At 49.4% G+C, this 10,507-nt stretch overlaps 2 protein-coding genes across 3 annotated transcripts; both read right to left on the bottom strand.

Annotated features, from left to right (window-relative positions):
• Positions 1–699: 699 nt before the first annotated feature.
• On the bottom strand, positions 700–3,389 carry LOC142090815 (carboxy-terminal kinesin 2-like; the record flags this gene model as incomplete). The annotated part of the gene is given in 7 exon segments (XM_075169163.1): positions 700–743; positions 1,307–1,383; positions 1,465–1,538; positions 1,606–1,745; positions 2,639–2,781; positions 2,873–3,036; positions 3,174–3,389. Coding segments are annotated over 7 exon segments (858 nt in total), but the record flags the coding sequence as incomplete, so codon positions are not given.
• Positions 2,863–10,199, bottom strand: LOC142090813 (uncharacterized). Of its 2 annotated transcripts, XM_075169162.1 has the most exons (4): positions 9,498–10,151; positions 7,437–7,517; positions 3,731–3,898; positions 2,863–3,642 (listed from the first exon to the last, which is right to left on the bottom strand). In XM_075169162.1, the coding sequence occupies exons 1-4, from the start codon at positions 9,777–9,779 to the stop codon at positions 3,460–3,462; spliced, it is 714 nt and encodes a 237-aa protein (XP_075025263.1). In that variant the 5' UTR covers positions 9,780–10,151; the 3' UTR covers positions 2,863–3,459. The 2 variants fall into 2 exon arrangements, 1 of the variants encoding a protein (XP_075025263.1); XR_012676649.1 differs by lacking the exons at positions 2,863–3,642; positions 3,731–3,898; positions 7,437–7,517 and adding exons at positions 7,526–7,920; positions 8,949–9,007 and having other exon boundaries at positions 9,498–10,199.
• Positions 10,200–10,507: the final 308 nt, after the last annotated feature.

Genomic DNA, 10,507 nt, shown 5'->3' on the forward strand with positions numbered 1-10,507 from the left:
CACATATTACTCCTTTTTCCCCTATAACCCAGATTTTGAGGCCAAAAGCACAGAAATCCTGGCAGGCTTGTGGTCATTTGCGAAGATTTGGTGAGAAAACAGTACTTGTCATACCTTAATTAAAAGTCGATGAGTCCTCAGTGTGATATATCATCAATATCGACAATAAAACACCCCAGATGGGTATAAAACACACATGAATTGTGATCGTAAAAAAAAATTTGCTTTTTTTTTTAAGCAAAATTCAACATATCTTTATCAGGGCATTCAATTGCGGCTCCTGTGCCCCTACTCCGCTGTCCTCCCGCCTGAACTTAGAAATATAAGAATTAAATATTACCATTTTCCACTCAAAATGGGAAGGACCACGGCAAGGCGTGACCCAAAACAACCAGAATTTAAATTAACTATTTATTTTATCCCTTTTAACTGTTTATTTTGCCTCTAATAAGTTTTTTTTTTATTAATTATTACCCATATCAAAAACCAATTCTGAGGTTTATTATGAATCTTTAAGGTTGGAGCCCTAATATATAGTGAGAAAAACATCAAATCCTTAAAAAATAAAAATGGAATTTAAGCTCACTGATACGTGGGAGCATTTACGCTCCGCTATAGGTGCCGGCGAGGCTTATAGATGGCAGATGTCCAAAGGGAAGAGGCTCGCCCTATGGATTTTGCTGCCAGGGGAGCAAGGGGCTACCTCCAGTTGGCATGACCCATGCCCACCACGCATTCACTCAAATGTGGAGAGGGGAGTGGGAGGGAACTTTGGACCGCCAGAACCGCCCACAGACCCCCCAAAATCCCCCAACCACCACCCCAAATCCTACCCCTCTCCCCCCCAACCTGTCCCCCCAAAACAGGCCCCCACTCCCAAAACAGACCCCCAGCACCCCAAACCATCACCCCCACCTACCCTCTGACCCACCAATCTCCCCCTCCTCTAACTGTGCGCCCCCAAATCATCCCCATCCCCCAAAACTGCCCCAGTCCTCCCAAACTTCCCATATCCCCCTTGCCAGATCACCCCCATCTGCCCCCAAAACTGGCCCCCATCCCTCTAAACCCTCCTATGCTCCCCCAAATGCTCCTCTGCCCGCCAAAACCATCTCACCCCCCAAACTTCCCATCTCCCCCTTCCCAAATCACCCCCACCCCCAAAACCCTCTTTATGTCCCCCAAACCCCCCCTCCAAAATTTTCTATCTCCCCCTTCCCAAATCATTCCCAAAGCCACCCAAAACCTGCCCCTTCCCCCAAAACCAGCCCACCCCCCACCCCCAAACCAGCCCCCATCCCCCCCACCTTGCTTGCAAAGCGCAGGGAGGTGAAGGACTCGGTGAATTTCTCCTCCAGGGGAGCGAGATTCACTAACACCAATCTTGAGGATACATCGGGGTGTCAGTGGGGTCCCCCAAAACTCCCAGCCCCCCAAAATACCCCCCCCAAGCCCTTCAATCACATCTTGGCAAAGCCCCCCAGGCAGTTTTGCAGGAGGTAGGTCAGCCTGCTGTTGCAACAGGGGACATGGGGCTCCTGTGGGGACCCTGGCAGTTAAGGCGAGGGCCCTGAGGCCCCCCACATGCCCACGGGCCTCCCGTACCTTTTTGGCAAGGGCCATGATGACTTGCCCCAGGGTGGAGAAGCTGGCATTGATGGCCTGCATCTCGTGCGGCTGCTCCCCACCCAACAGCAACTCATCCAGCTGCTCTCTGCCTGCCAGGTCCACCAAGATCAGCACCGCTGTGGGGGGAGAGGAGGGTCACCCCAAAAACAGGGAGGCCCAAAAAGGGCTCACCCCAAACTGGTGGCCCCAAAAGAGAAACCCCAAAAAGACTCACCCCAAACCCATGGCCCTGAAAGGTAGGCCCCCCCAAAGGCTCACCCCAACTAGTGGCCCCAAACCCGTGGGCCCCAAAAAGTGCTCACACCAAACCAGTGGCCCGAGAAGGGGGACCCCAAAAGGGCTCACCTCAAATTTGCGGCCCCAAACACAGAGCCCCAAAACGGCTCACTCCAGAAGGGGGGGGTCTCAAAAAGGGCTCACCCCAAACAACTGGCCACAAACTCATGACCCTGAAAAGGCTTGCCCCAAACTGGTGGCCCCAAAAGGGGGGCCCTGAACCCAAGGCCCCAAAAGGTTCACCCCAAACCCGTGGCCTTGAAAGCGGAGCCTCTAAAAGGCTCACCCCAAGAGGAAGAACCCAAAAAGGGCTCACCCCAAACCAGTGACCCCAAACCCATGGCCCTAAACGAGGGGCCCAAAAGGGCTCACCCCGAACTGCTGGCCCTGAACCCATGGCCCCAAACCAGTGGCCCCTAAAGGCTAGCCCCAAATCAGGTGGTCCCTACCCTAAAAGCTCACCCCAAACCAGTGGCCCCTAAAGGGTGGCCCCTGCAAAGGCTCACACCAAACCAGCTGGCCCCAAAGCAACGGCCCCTAAAGACTCACCCCAAACCAGGAGCTCCTAATGGGTGGCCCCTAAAAGCTCTTCCATAAAGGGTGCCCCTGAACCAGTGGCCCCTAAAGGCCCACCCCAAACTAGTGTCCCCAAAGCAGTGACCTCTAAAGGCTCACTCCAAACCACAGCCTCTAAAGGGTGGCCCCCCATAAAGGGTCCCACGCCCCCACTCGCAGGCGCAGCACAGGTCCCGGGCAGTGTTGGAGCCCTGGATGTAGAGCTAGAAGACACCGTGGCTGCAGGATGAGCCGTCGTTCAGGGCTGTCCGGGCCACCGAGTGGTTGGCGGCTGCCGTCTGCAGCAGCCCCAGCACCCTGGGGGGGACACAGATGCCCCATTACCTCCCAAAACCACCCACACAGCCAATCTGAGCTTTAAAGGGGGGGAATCAGGGTCCCCCTACCCCCCTCCTCGGAGGCGACGGGGACGCAGCACAGGTTCGGGACATGCACCTCCTCGCTGGCCAAGCTGACCTGCCGGATCTCCAGCTTGGCCCTGCGCTTCGGCCAGCCGGCTAGCAGATCCCACAGAGATTTGTTGTAGATCTCCAGGAAGCTGGCGGTGAAAGCATACTGCCCACCAGCATCACATCAAGCCCCAAAAAACCCAGAAATGCCCCCAAAATGGAGTTAGCACTTTGGTTTTGGTTTGGTGGTTTTTTTTGTTTTTTTTTTTTTTTTTTTTTTTTTTAAAAAAAAAAACAACTCACTTTCCAGTCTTTTTCTGCCAGCTCCCAGGCACCCTTGAAGACCTGCTGTGCTACGCACGGGGTCACACCCCTGGTTTCGGAACCCAAGACATTGTCTCGCTTCTCGTGTCCCACATGAGACTTGGAGGGTGTAAAAGGAGGTTTTGGGGGGTCCCCAACTCTGTCCTCACCCCCCTGGGGCGAGTGGGAGCAGCTAAAACCCCCCGTTTGTCCTAAAAAAATCTCATTGAGCCCATCAGAGGGGGACTAAGGACAGCTGAGGGGTTCGTTAGCAGCAGAGACACCCTCAGCCCCTCAAAATAGGGGTAAGCGACAGGGAAACACCCCCAAAGCGACTCACCTCCCCTGCCTTGGAGAGCACCAGCACCTTGTTGTCCTTGGCGGGGAAGTAGAGATGCTCCAGGCCCTTCTGCTGCTCCTCCTCCTCGGGCAGCACCGGCCACACATGACAGAAGACACAGATGTTGCCCTGAGGAAGGACAGAAGCTGTTATTTTAGCAGTACAAGGAGGGAATTCAGATGGTTCGTCCCCCACCCAAACCCCCCCTGGGCTTCACCTTGAGCTGCTGGACAAGGTTATGGAGATGTCGCCGCTCCATCTCCAGGCCATGGAGCTGTTCCTCCTGCTGCCCCAGCTGCTGCTCCTGGGCAGCTGCCTGCACCCACAGCTTGGCTGCCTGTGCTGCCTGCCGCTGCACCGTCTCCTCCGCCAGCTTCAGCTGCGCCTGCCAGGAGGGAAACAGCAGCAGTTGCAGTGGGGGAGGTAAAAAACATCCCCAGTGGGGGGGGGGAACCAGGCCCGGATGTAGCATGGGGCAAAAACTGAATCTCGTGGGCATGAAAAAATGAGGCCCCGTCATGGCAGGAGGTGAAAAGCAACCCTAACAGGGTGGAAAATCAGCCTTGATGGGGGAGAAAACCAGCCCTGGTTGAAGGGGCAGGGGCAAAAAACAGCTCTGGCAGGGTGGGAAACCCCAAACCCCCAGGGGGGCCTCATGGGGGACCCCAAAAGTCAAAGGGGAATAGCAGCAGTAGGGGGTGAAATTAATGGGCGGAAGAACATAGGGTGTGTCCCCAAAACCCCAGGGACCCCAAAAACCAAGGCAAGAGGAGCAAAAATGGGATGGGAGGAATAAAATCAACGTGGGGAAGAGATGGGGGGAATCCTTGAAACTAGGAGCAACACCAAAACCCCAGGGGGGTCCCCAAAATCCCAGCGGGGGACGCTGTCCCCTGAGGGAAACCAGAAAGCTAAAGAGAAGCAGTGGGATGGAAAAGTTGAAATGGGGCAGCGTCGAGCATGAAATCAAGGGGGGAGGAAGTGGTCAGGGTCCCCCAAAACTGGGGGGGAGGGGGGGCAGCAAAACCCCAGGCGTGTCCCCCCAAAAACATGGAGGGCATCACTGACCCATGGCAGGACCCCCAAAATTCAAGGGAAAGCAGCAGGAGGCAGGAATGGGGCAGTAGGTGGTAAAATCAAGGAGGGGGGGAGATGGAGGGGTCCCCAAAACCCTGGGGACCAGGAGGGGATGCCAAAATCCAAGCAGAAGCAGCGGGAAGGACAAGTGGAAATGAGACAGGGAGAATGAAATCCATGGTGAATCCCCCAAAATCTGGGGGGGCTCAACATACCCCAGGGGCCCCCAAAATGCCCCCGTCAGGACCCAAAGAGTCCGGGGGCGGGGGGGGCCTTGAAACAGGCAAGAGATTTAGGGGCCACTGGTGGGAAGGGGGGTATACCTGGAAGTGAGGGGACCCCAAAATGACCCCAGGGTGGCTCAAAATGGTGAGGGGAGAAGCTCCTAGGGAGGCCCTGAAATCGGTCCTGAGGGGTTGTGAAACCCCCCAGGCGGTCCAAGCTTAGAGGGGAGCCCCAAACCTGGCAGGGGGCAGGGCTTAGACCCAGGAGGCGGGCTCTAGACCTGAAAGGGGTGTGGCTAGAGCTAGCCCCATTCCCAAAGCCAACTTGTGGGGAGGATCTCCGGGTCCTGTTTAGGGTTGAGGGGGTAAAAATCTTAGGCAGGGGAGGGACTAGGGGATATGGGGGAGGGGTTGAAGGAACGCAGGCATTCAGGGGAGATGAGTGTGGGTGGGGGAGCAGTACCTCTTGTAGTAGGTATCAGTGCACCCACATGAGGTCCCAGATTTCCATACAACCTTCTGCCACTTCCAGCCCGGTCCCAGGACAGGGCAAGTCCTGCCAGCCCTCTGCCATGCTGCCCGGGGCAGTTACTGCAAAGGGGATGAGCAGCTCCCCAAAACCCCCAAAAACACCTACTCCCGCCCACCCAAAGGTGGCGGGGTAGGCAGCACCCCAGGGGTCCGGGGCAGAGGGGTTACAGGGAGGCAGTGCGGAACACGGGGGGTGGGAGGAGGGAGAGGAGAGAGGAGGGCAGTGCGGGCACAAGGTAGGAGGGCAGGGGATATGGGGGGCGTGTGACGGGGAAAACCTCGCACAGGAAAGGGGGGGCAGACACTGGGAGGGGCGTGTGTGGGTAGAAACATGCATGGGGGGACATGCGTGGGGATGACCTACACCAGGGGGTCCGCCCAGGACCATCCACAGCAGATAACTCACCTGGGATAATCCGCAACAGATAATCCATTCCAGATAACTGACCCTCACTGGATAACCCGCACTGGATAACCACAAGCGATGCCCCTCAAATGGCTGGTGTTTCACCCTAAGTTTTCCCCAAATTGGGGGTATTTTGCTTTTCTATAATATAAAAATTGGGGTTTTTTCCTTTTCCAAAATATTCAATTTGGAGGTTTTTCAACGCTTTTTCACAACAAAAATTGGTGATTTTTGCTTTTGGTTTTGTGTATGAAAATGGGGGTTTTTTTGTTTCCAGCTGCACAAATCCAGGTGGATTTGGCTTTCCCGGGAGCTCTAAGTTGGGTACTTTTCCTCCAAAATTGTGTTTTGTTTTGGTTTGGTTTTTTTCCACCCCTTGCAGACGCTGAATCAGGAGTTTTGTGGTATTTTTATGCCATAGTGGCAGGTCCCGCTCTGTGTGCACGGCCCTGCAGGGGAAAGTCCCCGTTGGGGGAACTGGCCCCAAATCAGGATGGGAAAAGGTGGAAAAGGAGAACAGGGAAGAGGCAGCTTTTGAAAGCACTTTTATATCTTCAATAGAGAGGTATTTCGAGGGGGGGGGGGGGGGGTGTCGAGTTTTTAAATCCTTTCTATAAACAGGGTTTCTTTGCATTTTAAAAACCTTATCTATCACAGACATTTACATGTAATATATTTACACATACATATATATTTAGTGAATATATTTATGTTTCACTTATAGCCCCCTATTTCCCACTTATCCCCCCTATTTCCCACTTATTATATATAATACCTATTCAGACTATATATCTGTTGACTTACATATTTTGTCACTTAAATGTCTTTATAGACTTCTCTATTTACACTTACATATATTTACACCTATATCTTTATAGACTTAGATATCTATTTAGACTTAGATATCTATTTACACTTACATATAATCTCTTAGATTACATATAATATCTATTTAGACTCTCTAGGTAACACGTAGTAAGTGTAGATAGCTATATCTATTCAGACTTTTTTCTATTTTAAATTCCTTCATATATAAAATATATCATCCTTTTTGCATTTTAAAGGCCTTTATTTTTTAATTTATATATACATGAGTTATTTTTGTATTTTAAAACCCTATATGTGTCTTTTGAATTTTTTAATACTCTAAAATCCTTTATATAATATGGCAGGTATAGGTTCTTATTTTGAAATCCTTTTATATATATAAATGAATATTATCTTTCAATATATATAACAAAGAGATTTTTCTCTATTTCAAGGCCTCACACATATATTTACAGTTTGTAAAAATTTTTGAAACCCCCCCTCCAATGAATTTTCAGGCATTTTTGGGCTGACACCCCCTTCTTTGGGGGGGGACCCCCCCCATGACCCCCCATTCCCCACTCACCTGCTCCTCCACGGCATCATCACCCCCCCGTGATGTTGGGGTGCCCCAAATGATGTCATCACCCCCCCAGACCCCCCAACCCCCCCTTTTTATTCAGTCCCAAAAAAGGCACAAAATGAGGGAAATGGCCCCAACCGGCAGCTCGTTACTTTAATAATGCCATTTATGTATGTACACACGCATCCCCGCCAAAAAGGGGGGCTCTGCTAGAAAAATAAAGGAGGGGCGGCCCCCCAAACCGTTGCAGCCCCCCACCAGCCCCTGTCCCGCAGGCTGGCAGTCGGCCCCTTACCGTCAGCATGCTTAACGACCGGCAGGCAAACCTGGGCTGAGGGTCTCTCTTGAGCATCATGGGACGCTTACAGCGAGACATCTGAAAAACAAAAATCCCAAATGATATTTCAGCATATTAAAAAAAAAGCACTGAAGGAAGCAGACAAATTCAGTCAGGATAAGGGATAGGGTAGTCATTGAGCTAAAGGAGGATGCTAGGTAAACAGGTCAGCTCGAAATACAACACATCCTTTAAAAGCTAGAGCGATTCGAACGCTTAAAATCAGCATTAAGACTAATTGACACGATTTTGAACACGTTCTTAGCAGAGAAGTAAACACTCTTTCTGGTGTTGGAAAACATCTCGTCCCTTCCTTACAGCACTGCTGCAGGGACATAACCCCATGAGGCTGCAGGACAGCAGAATCTATGCTTACGGATCCACCACAACAGCTCCAGCCCTTGCGCTGCTGCTGCACATCTTGCTTGCTTGGCCAATAAAGCTGAAAGTGAAGTGTAAAACTTTGAAGAGTAAAATGAAAAAGAAAGAACAAATCTCAGCAATTCATTTTATGCTAAAAAGGTGCGCATACATTTATATACGTACAAGAAGACGACTTATACTATAAAAGTATTTGATTTTCCTTTTGCATTAATTTAAATTGCATAGCTGTGAATTCATACCGTCAAATTATCTATTTCCAAAATACACAGCTATCATTTGACTAGGGGTTTTGCGTGTGTTACATGACTAGGAGGGACGCCTGGCCAGCTGCACCGAGACTGATGCTACCGAACTGCCGGAGAAACGTGCCATTGAAAGACAGAAATAAAGTACTTCAGAGCACTCTGTCAAAAGATTGGGAAAAAAACCCATAACGTTCAGTTGCCTCTCTTTTTAAACATTTAAAGCAACTACCTAACTGCTTAAGTACACCTAGTAAATTATATGCTACAGCTATTTGGCAGTTGCAGTTTAAACAACGCAAGTCAGTTTGTAAATTATACAATTTTAACTTTCTTTTTTAAATTTCATTTATGATAGAAAAATTAGTGAGATAAGAGATCTCCCATATGGTTTTACTTTTTTTGGGGGGGGAGGGCAGGGGCAGGGGGGAATATCAAATCCCCAGTGCTGCAATACATAAGGCTACCAAAAAGGATTGGCAGATTTGCTAATGCTGTTAGCTGTACACAAGCATGCGGAGGAACGCGTTTTTATGATATCTTGACTGTTACACCTGAGAACCAAAGATCAGCGATACATCGACTATTGGAAGATGTGCTACGCTTGGGTCTTTGGAAGGAAATTGACTTACTCTTTTTTTTCCAGAGAGAATGAAAAGTCTCATTGCTGATGACTTCTACTGCCAAGTGCATCATCTCTGAAGATGCATTCTGATGGGAAGTTCATAAAATGCAACTCCTTTGAATGAGAAAGATTTCCATTTTTGAAAATCTCTTTCCAACTGAAGTCAAAATTACACACTATAGGTTAAGGAAAAAGGACATTATAGAAGCAGTAACTCACCAAAACCACATCAGGACTCTGTCACTGGTTACGAGGCTGCTAACGCCTCTTGGGAAAGCCTGGAAAACACACCGAAGCGACACCGATTTGTCCCGTTTTGTCCACGTCTCTTCTTTGACCTTGATTGCTTTTAGCACAGATGCTAGTATCTCAGAAAGATTTTCGAGTACTACTGTAAGGTATTTTAAAAACTTACTGACCGAAAAAGCATAAAGCTTTTATCGTGAAAACAATGTCTGTTTCTCCTGAACATCCGAACTCTTACAAACAAACTCTTCTAGTCCAACATTATATTCACAGTTCCCTTTAATAGTAAGCACACAGAAACAGAAGACTCTGCTTTCAGGAAGAGAAAATAGACAGAGGGAAGCAAGCTTTGCATAGGCGTACCACACTCCAGAACAGACCTTCTTTATTTTTAGTATTTGTGTTAAAATATTTCACATTAAAAAATTATATAGAAGGAGGGTTGCCACATTCTTAATGTTAACTTTAAAGTCCATACTACAAACACATTAGGAAAAATGCAGACATATATCACAGACGTACCTTGTACTTGCAGACCACTATGGATCCTTTCCATCTGTCTCGTACTTTCACGGCAGAAGAAAGAGCGATGGCGGCGAAATGGTGGCAGTTGACGTTCTGCTGAGAGGGGAATAAAAAAAAAAACAAACACAGAAAGAAAAGTTTAGCCAAAGCTTCCTTTTCTGTGAAGGCTACAACTGAGTGGAGGGAAAAGTATTTTGCATCATCTTTGGTACAGTTGTTGATACAGGCCACTAGGGCTTTTGCATGTTTTAGACAACCATGCCTTTTTTTTTGGCTCATTGACAGCTTTAGTTTCGCTAGAACTCACTTTCCTAGATACACGCAGGTGACAGACACAGATACCTACATACATTTTCTCAAGCCTAAGTATAGCCGCGATTTCCTCACCCTATACGTCCCAAGTTGAGTATTTTTGTTAAAGAGTACAGCAACCCATCTGTCCTCGTGAACTCGCTGCAAAAGAGGAATGCTTTTTTCCAGGCCGTTTCTCCAAATGGTCAAGATCTTTTAAAACTGCAGTTGTGCCACCAAACCTGCTCAGGGTCCCTCTCAACCTTCGACCATCATTAGATTTAACAGGCACATTCTCTATTCCGTCTTCCGATAGCAAAAATACATAACGCTCTCAGACCCCAAGCACGACCCTACGGATGTCCACACACACCTCGCTGTTTTGATGAGGAGCCACTGAGCACCCCTGCGAGCACAGCGGGATCATGCGCAAGATCAGTGTCCTGGTTTCGGCTGGGATAGAGTTAATTTTCTTCCTGGTAGCTGGTATAGCGCTGTGTTTTAGATTTAGTACGAGAAAAATGTGGATAACACGCTGATGTTTTAGTAGCTTATGCTAGTCAAGGAATTTTCAGCTTCTCATGCCCTGCCAGCGAGAAGCTGGGAGGGACCTTAGCCAGGACAGATGACCCAAACCGGCCAAAGGGATATTCCGTACCATGTGACGTCGCACTCAGTATATAAGCTGGGGGAGTTGGCCGGGGGGCAGCGACCGC

The sequence above is a fragment of the Calonectris borealis genome, chromosome 20, assembly GCF_964195595.1.
Source record: "Calonectris borealis chromosome 20, bCalBor7.hap1.2, whole genome shotgun sequence".
NCBI lineage: Eukaryota > Metazoa > Chordata > Aves > Procellariiformes > Procellariidae > Calonectris > Calonectris borealis.

Excerpts from the sequence above, each read along its gene's own strand:
- LOC142090813 (XM_075169162.1), bottom strand. The coding sequence starts at position 9,779 with ATGAGCCAAAAAAAAAGGCATGGTTGTCTAAAACATGCAAAAGCCCTA. Across the intron at positions 3,899-7,436 it reads GGTCGTTAAGCATGCTGACG|GCGCAGCTGAAGCTGGCGGA; the intron begins GTAAGGGGCCGA and ends CCCTCCTGGCAG. Across the intron at positions 3,643-3,730 it reads ACCTTGTCCAGCAGCTCAAG|GGCAACATCTGTGTCTTCTG; the intron begins GTGAAGCCCAGG and ends GTCCTTCCTCAG.